Source organism: Hipposideros armiger, unplaced genomic scaffold (genome assembly GCF_001890085.2).
Source record: "Hipposideros armiger isolate ML-2016 unplaced genomic scaffold, ASM189008v1 scaffold_21, whole genome shotgun sequence".
In the NCBI taxonomy this organism is placed as follows: domain Eukaryota; kingdom Metazoa; phylum Chordata; class Mammalia; order Chiroptera; family Hipposideridae; genus Hipposideros; species Hipposideros armiger.
Window position 1 is genome coordinate 7,426,580 of NW_017731371.1, and position 11,898 is coordinate 7,438,477.

Consider the following 11,898-nt stretch of genomic DNA (forward strand, 5'->3'; position numbering starts at 1 on the left):
GTGGAGATAGAAAGAAGGTAAAAGGTGTTAAATATCTGGTGATGGAAGGAGAACTGACTCCGGGTGGTGAACACACAATGCAATATATAGATGATGTATTATAGTATTGTACACATGAAATCTATCTAATTTTACTAAGCAATGTCACCCCAATAAACTTAATTTTAAAAAAAGAAAGACTTTAACAGAGAAGTTTCTGTCTGACCTGAGTTTTGAAAAATGAGTAGGAGTCTTCTAGAGGCCACACAGACATTTCTTGGCTGAGGAAACTGCATGGGTAAAGAGCTGTAGACCTAGCTTGTTTGAAGGAATTCAAATATTTTTTAGTGCAAGCAGCCATGGAGTGAAGGGCAGGTTAGAGATTTCAGTCCAGTTACTTTACTTGAGTTCCTGTAAACTTTGGGCTTACTGATAAAACTGAGTGAGTTGTTCATTGATTTCCCACAGAACATGAACTCATGGGTTGTCAAAGTGGTAGTGTCCATGATGCCTTGCCAACTTCAAGGTGGAGAGGGCACCAGCAGTTGGAGCACAGATGGCCCTTCTACTGGCTGCAGTTCAAGCCCCACCCCCTTTTCCAGCACATAAACATCTAGTCTCACTGAATATCCACTGGAGAAGGGAAGTTTTGCGTGCACAAGCTAGCAAAGACTAGCAACACTGCTGAAAGGGAGCCTCAGAGGAGAGGATCTTGGAGGAAAGTGACAATGGACCTGATCCCAAGCTTTTCCACAGAGACCTGGGTTCTCCTTGCTGCCAGCCTGGTGCTGCTCTATCTGTGAGTAACTTTCCAGGCTTGTGTCCTCTATAACCTTGGACTTGGGGAGCTAATCAGGCCCCCCTTCTCCTTATCTGTTTTGAAGATCAAACGCTTAATGAAGGGGTAGCTGCTTATGCATTGGGTGCACAAACACCAAAGTGGTTATTATTGATATTACTCCAATCTGTTGAAGGGGTATTACCCTATGAACCCCCAACTCTTAATTTCTGTAACACAGAGGGTTTAGTGACATTATTTGCTCCTGGGGATGATCTTCTGATTGACCACCAGTTTGGATGGATCTAGACTAATCAGCCAGAGTTCAACAGACGCAGATAAAAACAACTGACTTCTGTGCAGTGGGGTCTTCACTCCCCTCCAAGCTCTGGGGATCCTGGAGACAGAAAGGAGTGGATTGGGGTTTTGTCTCATTACATCCACTTGCAAAGTTATGTGTCTACTACAAGAGATGTATACAGCAGGATTAGAGCCTGAGTGACCAGGTTGGTTCTTGCTCCCCTCCCACCCACTTCTTGGCATGATTTATGCAAAGCACCAAGGTGCACCCCAGATTTCATAAGTGTTAGAGACTGCTGCACCCTTCTATTCACACTTGGCTCTCCCCTTTTTCTGTGTCCCGTCTCTGGCACTCCCCTCCTAGGACTCATTCTCCCACTATATAATAGGCAGAACTATTTTCCTTTACATGAGAAATCTTTACATCAGAAAAAACTTAGCAGGAATTTTGAAGTTATATTTCTTTCTTTCATCTTTTCCTTTCAGTCTTTGGGAGGGGCAGCATCAGTATAGCGATTTATGTTCCTGCAATATAAAACCTGCTAACAGCCTCTAAAGTCACAAACCTACAAACCAATTTAGATTTAAGTACTTTTATTTTCCTTGAAGTTACCATACAGAAGGATGAATCAAATCACCTAGCAAAAGAATTCCTTTCAAGGATGGGATTCTTGGCATCATGAAGCAGGTTTGGAGAGGAGTTATTTTTGAGGTATGGGTAAAGAAGGCCCCCTCTCTTTCCAAATTTTCACTTTCATGAAGAGTAGAAAATCATGATGAAAAGATAAAGTTTCTATTATTCTTTGAGCGAAATGTTATGACTACAGGGTATTGTGACAACATATTTTGTGTCTGATCACATTTTAAAATTAATTGAGCAGCGGATTGGGGAAGGGGGTTGTCACTTTGAGAGGTAAAAAGTATAACTATGGCACTGTGTTGTACACCTGCAACTAATTTAAAATAAATAAATAAATAAATAAAATTTTAAAAAATAAAATTAATTGATAATGTTTAATTTTATTCTATTTAATCCTAGATTTTTTTTACTGATATAAAGTTATTTCCAGCATTGTATTTCTGAGAGATAAAATAGGGCTGTTGATTCAGGATCTGTGGCTACAAAGGTGTATAAATATCATTATCCTTCTAGAATGATGTAAGTAAATGAGTCTAAGGTACAAAAGATACTTCCATGACATGGATTGTATATATGCTTTTAAATATACCTGCCTATGCTATCATTTTAAATTCACAGTGCAGGTGAATAAGCAAGATCATGAGCCAGTGATGGTAAAAGAGACATCCAGGTAGCAGCATGGATGGAATGGGATAACGAATATTTTTCCCAGATGCTCCTGGTCCTGGTCCCATAGGAGGTCACTCACTTAAGCAGAGTAGGCATCTCATCTTTTTGAAGCCTGGGGACAGAGACACCATCTAAGTTACATTGTGTGGTCTGTCTGGCAGTGGGGCTGTCACCACTGTCACTGGTGAATACACAACATTCTAGCCTTAGATAACACTGGTACAGCCAAGAGTCAGAAGCTGCAGAGTAGACAGTATCCTCTCACGCCCACACAATGTAAATGCAATAGAAATGATTGGCTTTATTGTTAGCCCCTTCATTTGCACCAAAAGCAGTATTACTCTACCAAAAAGAGGGAAGCTGGAAAGAAATTGAAGGGTCCCCCAAACCACCCTCTAACTTGTTATGGAACCATGTCAGTTTAGACATTAGATCTTCCCTCGGGATCAATGTTGCTGACACATTCATTCAATTGCTTATCTTCACTTGAGAGATTATGTAACATGTTGAAAGTTCAGAAGCAGAAACTGGTTTGTTTGATTTGCCATGTTTGGATGGCAGAGATAGAATCTGGGATGGCATGAACCAAGAGTACCCCATAATTGACAGTCAGTGCTCACATTTCTACCAGCTTTCTGGAGGAAGGATCCAAACACCCAATTGGGTCTGACCATACTGCTTCCATTATGCCCTTCAGCACAAATTCTTTCATGAAATTTTTGGGTTTATTTCATCACATATTATAAGATTACCTAAATTTGTATAGAATTTTAGAAACCTATACTTTCTTAAAGGGTAACCACAAAAGAAGAGGAGAGAAGGTCTTAATTCGACTCTCTGGAATATTTTATGGTTACTCATTTTATGTTGTATAATGCATCTTTTGCTGTCAACAGGAAGGTACCAAAGTTTGTAAGGCCAACTATCTTTCAGATGAAAGTCTTGTAGCGTATTATACAGAGCTTGCATTATACAGAGGCTGCTTTTCAGCCATAATTCCCTAATTTGCCTCTATGGGGTTAGCCTTGTAGGCCTAGTAGCTTCATGGTCAAAATAGTTGCCAGTGGCCTCTTTCCTCAGCCTGTCCTCCTCCTCCACTCTGCCATCTCTCAGTAACACCACAGGGGGAAGGCTGCAAGGATCCAGAGCCCCCAGCTGTGGGACTCTACATATGACACAGGAAGTTCAATTTCAGGCAGGCCTGCCATAAGAAGCACCAGCCTTAATAAGATTTTGAGACAGCTGACACACAGAGCCAGTAGACTAACTGCAAGTGACTGGCCATCTTGACAAACTGTGTGAGCCTGGCTCTGCATAACAGGTGACCATCACAGGCTGGAGAACCAGATGCCACCAGGGGAAGAATAGTCTGGAAATGGATTATTTATTCATTGGTTCCTTTATACATTTCATTCAGGTACATATGAAACAACCACTCTTCTCTCGAGCACAAGTCACCAAATGTCCTGAGAACATGGACTTGGGTGTAGCTGAAAGGCACTCACATTTCTATGAGGACAATGGAGGTCTTGAACACAGCTTTCATTCTATAGAAATAAGTATACTGTGGCTATTCCAAGGCCTGTTTCTGATGATATATTTAAGAAGAACCAAATCCTAAAACATGGTCAGGGTCCAGAGGAAAGAGAAAGCATAGAAATCACAGAGCAAACTCTAAGAACAATGGCTCGGTGGGCTCTCAGTAACTCTCAGTAATTCATGGATGCAGCTAAGCAAAATCTCATCATCAGAGCAGAAAAACTTTTTTCCTTTTTCTACCTAGAATTAGAATTTCCAAAATCATGGAAGTGTCAACTTGTTAAACAAGCATGAATGAATTTTCTGAAAGAATTTCAGCATGAACCTCTCAGGAGCCATCCAATCTGGAAGCATTTCTCAAGTATTCACTCTTGGATTGGGGCCCTGAAGTCTTCAGCTCCTTTTAGCTGATCATCATTACTTTTTGTGGGTCTCCCACTGGAAGTGAGAACGGAGATGAATGAATGTAATTATTGCTGTTGGAATTGCTGATGTTACTTATCACCTACATGTTACATCCCTAGCTTGACTGCTCCAGTTCCTAGTCAGTGACTCACCAGCCCCAGCACCTACTCCATAATTCCTGATTTTCTTTTTTACTTTATAGATATGGGACCTCTACACATGGATTTTTTAAGAAGCTGGGCATCCCTGGGCCGACACCTCTGCCTTTTCTTGGAACTGTTCTGGGCTACCGTAATGTGAGTGGTATTTCGGGTCTTTCTTATGCTTCTCATGGTTACAGATCCCAACTGAACTTAGTAGTCACATGCCCTCCTCAGGAGGAAGTTCTGAGGTTTCACACTTTCTTGAAAGGGTGTCACACGCCCCACCCAGCAGCAGGCCAGGTTTACCCCAAGGCTGTGTTGTCAGCTGTTAGGAGCCTCAGGTTTTGCCCCAGTTGACAACAGAGCTCTCTGGCTGGTTTAGCACCGGACTTGCTGTTCCGACTTGGTGCATCATGAGAAGGATTTTCTTGCAGCCAGCTGCAGGTTCCCAGAAAGGCATAATCGTACTTAGTATTAGGTGAAAAGCATGAAGGGGGTGACTGGGAGTGCCTCATTACATGAATAAGCTAGAATCAAACTTCCTGTTTGTAGCATAAGCTCCTGGTACCTTTTTTGTTTTCTTCCTTCTGGATAGCTTTGAAACTTCAGTGTATTAGGCAGCTCAAGTGTTCACCATCAGGTAATTTGTATACTTGAATTCTCTGAGAACTACAAAATCCCTGTAGTTATATCCGTGGCTCTAACTCACCCTTTGCTCCCCATGATGACTTTGGGGGACTTGAGAGCTGGAACAAGAGCTTTCTGCTTTACTTCTCTGCCCTCAGAGGAGGCACCCTATGGGTGAGTCTGAGCAGGGTGCGGGTATAACTGAGACATGATGGGGGTTGTCTATCGACTTCAGGTATTTAACCTCTAAATGAGTTGTGTGGGGGTTTTTTTGAACAAGAGAAGAATTATATGAAATCACTAGAAAGGAGATTGACAAAATTATTTAACTTTGAATTTAACTGAATGGAATATACTAGTTGACATGTGGACTGTGGATTTTGGTGCAGCCTTTGTGATTGATCCGGTCCTTATGCTACACCAGGGGCTTGGTCCCTGGAACAAAGGTTACCAGCTCACACCCATAAGGCCAGAAGGCAGAGCTTTGCATGCAGGCTGCTCTCTGCCCCAGATTTCCTTTCCCGCAGACCAAAGGCTTTCTCAGATTCTAATTCTCCCAACTGAGGTCTTCAGTATTTCTGTTAGTCTAAGAATTTCCCATACGTTTTCCCTTTGAAAAAACAATAATTTCCTTTCCACCATGCCCAGATCAACTCCTTATAGATACTCCCCTAGACCCACATTTCTGGGACCTTCTTTTGCACAGTTAAAACATCTAACATCACAGCTGAAAGTTAGCAATAGAGAGATTGTTTTTTAAGTGACAGAAGTGAAAACTCAGAGCAAGTGTGTTAATTTGCTCTGTCCTGATGGAGTGGTGCCATCTCTCCATCTTTTCCTTGTTGAGCTGGAAAACTGGAAAGCAAATCCACTTAGTCATTCATGCATTCCCTCACTCAGTTTCTCACTCAACAAATGTGTTAGTTTTATTTAACTCTGCTAGAATAAAACAGGTCACTGGTGTCAAACTTCCTAATTTGCTAGAATTGTAGAGAGGGCTCATGAGATAAATGAAAATAATGCTTAACCAAGAGATCAAAGAGTGTGCAGGCCACTCTCACTTTCCCTCAGCTTAGCAATCAGTGTCCATGGAGATAATAATTCAGCGGGTTATGAGATTTTAGAGACAACACATGCACCAAAAAAAGCTTCAGAAAGACAAGGAGTTACCTAGTATCATAGAGATGGAAGAGTAAGCCATTCAGTAGCTATGCAAGTCACAGAAATTTCAAGAGTGATTTTAAATTCTCTTTTTCAAATATCTCTTTTATTTTCTCTCCATTTCCTAAGACACCTCTGAGTAAGAGCTTCCCTCTATCTGCCAGTGAAAAATAGTAAGGCTGATTTCATGAGATTTGAGTCATTTTCTGTCCCAGTTAGAGGTAGCATTCAGTACATTTAGATTAATAATCTCATTTTGTTTTTCCTTGCAGGGTTTTTGGGATTTTGACAAGAAATGCTTCCAAAAGTATGGAAATATGTGGGGGTGAGTATACTGAAACTCTCCATTGGATAGACTTGCTGATGTACTGAGACTCCCCACATCATGGTGTTTAAGACAATGTCAGCCTATAGTCTTGTAAAGCTTTTGGAAGCTATTCCACCAGGGATCTGATATGTCACCAGGTGTCCAGGTCTACATTCTGAATCAAGCTGGAGAGGTGCAGGTTATCACTACTCTCCAGCTTTGATGGCCCAGGGACTCCTGACATCACTCTCTGTCCAGTGGTTGATCATTGCCCTCTTCTCCATTTTTCCTTCCTTAGGTCACCTTTAATTGGATAAAGTGCATTAATTCAGACTTTCTAATGTATGTTCATAAATGCATGTCATTCTCTCTTTCCTACATGATTTACTATTAATTAAAATCCAGACATTTTAAAATTAAAATTTGGACTTATTATGTCATTTTTAAAAAGGGCTGTGCATAGAATGGAAAACTATTTCTGCTCAGTGATTTTTTACTTTCTCCACAAGTATGAAGTTTGGGATTTCAATTAATTTTAAGCCAAGACTTTGAAATAAAAGTTTAGTTCATACAAGTATCACTTTATGTACCCTATTCTCTTAACTTTGAAGAGATGTAGCATATTTCCAAACCACCCTGTTTCCTGGTGGGCTGATGGACTTGAGGATTGTATGGAGTGGCCTCAGCCAGTTACAGCAGCTGTTCCCCTTCGGAGCTGCTGGAGGTGTGGTGAGAGCAGCGGGAGAGGTGTAACGTGGTGCTTGTATGCTAGAAGCAAGTGGGGGAAGGCTTTATCTCTCTGTACTGATTATCTTCTCTCAAGTCATACAGTTCTACTGAGTTGGCATGGCTCAGAAAGTCTACGTGATGGAGTGGAAAGAACGCACAGCACTGGATCACCACTGGTCCAGCTTGAACTGCCCTTTCCAATATCTACTACTTGTGAGCTCTGGGTGGAGGAACTTTCTCTTTTTAGAAAATGGTTGTCATTCTTGGGTATATATAAGGACCACCTGAGAGAGCTTGCTAAAAATGCAGATTCTTGGGGCCCACCCCCCAGCAACACTGAATCTGGAGGATCTGGACTGGGGCCCAAGAATCTGAATGTTAACTGGTAGTGGAAGAAATAGTAAGGCTGGTGTGAGATCATGGATATAAAAGGTTACCGAAAAATGCTGTCTCTCCACCCAGGTGTTTTTGTATAAACACGATGAGGAAGGGGACTTATCCAAGAAATATGATCAATTTCATTGATCCAAGTGCTACCACATCACTTTTATCACTGCTTCAACACTAAATGTACTGAACACCCACGTAAATCTTCTGAGTTTTAGAACATTTTTCAGAAATGTGCAGCATTAAGTGCAGTGGTTCTCATCCACTTTTATGTGTGATCACAAAACCATTTGAAATTCCTCTGTGAAGTCAAAGAAAGAACAGATGAGTCTTGTGGAAAATCTTCCATTTTGTTCTAGCTAATGCAACTGATTATAGTAAAAAAATAAAATGCCAGATGATGGTGTAATTCAACTTAAAGTACACCAGTCCGGCGATCAGACCAAATCAGAATGTATCACATAAAAAGTCCACTTTGCGAGCTACATGTGTCAGAAGTGGGCTTGTCGTGCTGCTAACAGATGTCACCTACATGGAGCTAAGGGCCCGGTTGGACCCATATATAGAATAAATATAAGCAATGAAAAGAAAATATGTTTAAATTAATTGTACATGCTCCTCTGTATTTTTTTATTCTCGTCCTTTTGTTTCAAAATTGTCTAATCTTGATACTAACCAGGACTCCTCTTTTTTTTTTTTTAAGATTTTGTTGGGGAATTGGGGAAGGGGAACAGCCTAGTTGTTGTCCTTCAGTCTTAGATGTGGAGGGTGCAGCTAGCTCAGATCCAAGTCCAGTTGCCATCAAGCCGCCCATTGGCTGCTCGTGGCTGCTCAGCTCAAGGTGTTTTGTTTAATCTTAGTTGCTGGTGGGAATATACCACCATTCCATGTGGGAGACAACCAGCAACCTTGTTGTTAGGAGCTCATGCTCTCACCAGCTGAGCCATCCTGCCACGTGTTGGCAGTTCAGTGGCAGCTCAGCTCGGGCGCAGCTCACTGGCCCATGTGGGAATCAAACCAGCGACCCCGTTGCTCAGAGCTCGCACTCTTAACCAACTGAGCCATTTGGCTAGCCCCCAGTGTTCCTCTTTAGTAGTTAAAATAATATTTCCTTTGAGAAATTGTAAACTACTAAGCAAATTTTAGAATAGGGTAAAGAAATCATTCATATTCCTGCTATATATTTTTGAGCATGTCAAGTCTTTTTCATTAGCATACACATTTTTAAATATTTATTATCAATATGTCTATACTTTTCATCTACTATGAGGTCATGCATTTTACATGTTTTTTATATATCTTCAAAAGTATATTTTTAATGACTGAGTGGGTGGACTCTCATTTTTTTTCTTTTGCCAGATAATGTACTTTCCTTCAACTATTTACTAACCTAACTTCCTTTTTGGTTAATGAAAATAATTAACACTCTCTTACTATGTTCCATTCACTGTTCTAAGTGCTTTAGATGTATTAACTCACGTGTTTAATAACACGCTTCTTTGTGTGTAATAAGATAATAAAGTAATTGCGCTCTCAGTTGTTGCTAGTAGGTATATGATTTGAATATAATTCCTAAAGGGTGCAATATGGTAATATCTAATAAGATTAGAAATACCTAATATCCTTTGATCTAGAGTAACATCTGAGACTTCATTATTCAAATATACTTGCACACAGGCAAAATAATGTTAGTAAAAATTTAATCATTGTCTCTTTGTTTGCTTTAGTAAAAGATTGGGGAAAAAATCTAAATGTCCATCAGTAGCTAAATAAATTGCAGTAAATTTATACAAAGAAATAATTTGCAGCTGTAACAATAATGAGAAAATTCTCTGTAAAAATAATGAGAAAGATTTCTAAAATACAAATTTAAAAAGCAAGATAAAAACAGAAATATTTTAAACTTACAAAAAATTATGAAGAATAATATGGAAAATGCTCATGTACATACTACCTGGACTTAAGAAATGTTTTAATGTTATTTCTAATCATGATATGTACCAATATGGATTATGTGACATCAAAGGAAAGTCTGGACTTCCAGGAGTGGCTCCATCTGCAAATATCGGCTTTTAAATTTAATCAACTTTGTTTTCCTGATATAGGTTCTATGATGGTCGACAACCTGTGTTGGCTGTCACAGATCCAGACATGATCAAAACAGTACTTGTGAAAGAATGTTATTCTGTGTTCACAAACCGGCGGGTAGGCATCCATTGTTTTAAATTTAAAATGTGTTTATTTATTTGTTTGTTTGTTTATTTAATTTTAATTTTGAAATAATAATGGATAAACAGAAAGTTGCCCAAAACTCCAGGAAGGTCCCATGTCATGTACCCTTATTCTGTTTTCCCACATTGGTAATATCTTGTATGGCTATAGTACAACATTAAAGCATAAAATTGACATTGGTACTATCCATAGACCTTATCCAGATTCATTAGTTTTATGTACACTCATTTGTGTGTGTGTGTGTGTGTGTGTGTGTGTGTAATTATATGTATAATTATAGTTGACATTCATTATTATTCAACTTCATCTTCAGGTGTATAGCACATGGTCTGGCATCTACATCGTCCATAAAGTAATCTCCCTGATAAGTCCACTGCCCATCTGGCACCCCACATAATCTTTTCAACATTATTGATTATATTCTCCATACTGTATTTCAAATCCCTGTGACTACATTGTGACTACTAATTTGTACTCTCTAATCCCGTTCACCTTTCTTACCTATCCCCCAACCCCCTCCTATGTAGCAACTATCACTTTGTTCTCAGTATTTATGTGTTGATTTCTGTTTCATTTACTTATTTGTTTTGTTCTTTAAATTCCACTGTAATTGAGATCTTTGGTATTTATTTTTTTCAGTTGACCTATTTCACTGGCCATAATATCCTCTACGTCTATCCATGTTGATGCAAGTGGTAAAACATTTCCTTCTTTTTTTTAGGGCAGAGTAATACTCCATTGTATAACTATGCCACAATTTTTTTGCCCAATTGCCTATAGATGGGCATTTCAGTTTTTTCCACATTGGCTATTATAAATAGTGCTACAATAAACATAGAGGCACATATATTTCTTTGATTTCGTGTTTTGGATTTCTTTGGGTAAATACCCAGAAGTGGAATTGCTGGGTCATAGGTAGTTCTATTTTTTATTTTTTATTTTTTTATTTTTAAAAAATTTTTTATTGTTAGTTTCAGGTGAACAGAAAAATGCAATAGTTATCCTTTTCACCCTCACAAAGTAACAACCTCCCTCCCCCCATCTACTGCCCTCCCACCCCCGATATCATGCTTATCTATTACAATTCCATTGACTGCATTCCCACTCTCTACTCCATGTCCCGTGACTATATGTATATATAATTATAGTTGACATATATTATTATTCAACATCAGCTTCAGAAATACAGTGCGGTGGTAAGTCCTCTACACCGACTGTGAAGTGGTCTCCCCCACAAGACATGAGTCCATCTGGCCCCCTAAGAAATATTTACACCATTATTGATTATATTCCCCAGACTGTCTTTTCTATCCCTGAGGCTATATTGTAGTTACCAATTGGTATTGTCTCATACCTTCCCCTTCTCCTTCATCCCCACCCCCTCCCAACTAGCAACCCTCAGTTTTTCCTCTGTGTCTCTGAGACAATCTCCGTCCACATCTCCCATCCATTCAGTTCCTTAAAATCCATGTATAAGTGAGATCATATGATGTTTGTCTTTCTCTGACTGACTTATTTCACTTAGCATAATGTTCTCTAGTTCCATCCATATTGTTGCAAATGCCACTATTTCCTTCTTCTTTATAGCTGAGTAAAACTCCATTGTGTAAATGTACCAAAGTTTCTTAATCCAGTCGTCTACCAATGGGCATTTTGGTTGTTTCCAAGTCTTAGGTATTGTGAATAGCGCTGCAATGAACATAGGGGTACATATATTTTTTTGGATTAATGTCTTGGTATTTTTTGGATAAATACCTAAGAGTGGGATTGCTGGGTCATAAGGTAGTTCCATTTCCAGATTTTTGAGATACCTCCATACTGATTTCCATAGTGGCTGCACCAATCTGCAGTCCCACCAGCAGTGCACCAGGGTTCCCTTTTCCCCACAACCTCGCCAGCATTTGTTGTTTGTTGATTTATTGATGAAGCCATTCTGATCGGGGTGAGGTGATATCTCATTGTGGTTTTTATTTGCATTTCCCTAATGCTAAATGAGGTTAAA

The 11,898-nt window shown here is 39.6% G+C and overlaps 1 protein-coding gene across 1 annotated transcript; it reads left to right on the forward strand.

Annotated features, from left to right (window-relative positions):
- The first annotated feature begins 558 nt into the window (after positions 1–558).
- Positions 559–10,010, forward strand: LOC109379015 (cytochrome P450 3A12-like). Its single transcript, XM_019635304.1, has 4 exons — positions 559–778; positions 4,513–4,606; positions 6,514–6,566; positions 9,770–10,010. The coding sequence occupies exons 1-4, from the start codon at positions 708–710 to the stop codon at positions 9,945–9,947; spliced, it is 396 nt and encodes a 131-aa protein (XP_019490849.1). The 5' UTR covers positions 559–707; the 3' UTR covers positions 9,948–10,010.
- The last annotated feature ends 1,888 nt before the right edge of the window (positions 10,011–11,898 follow it).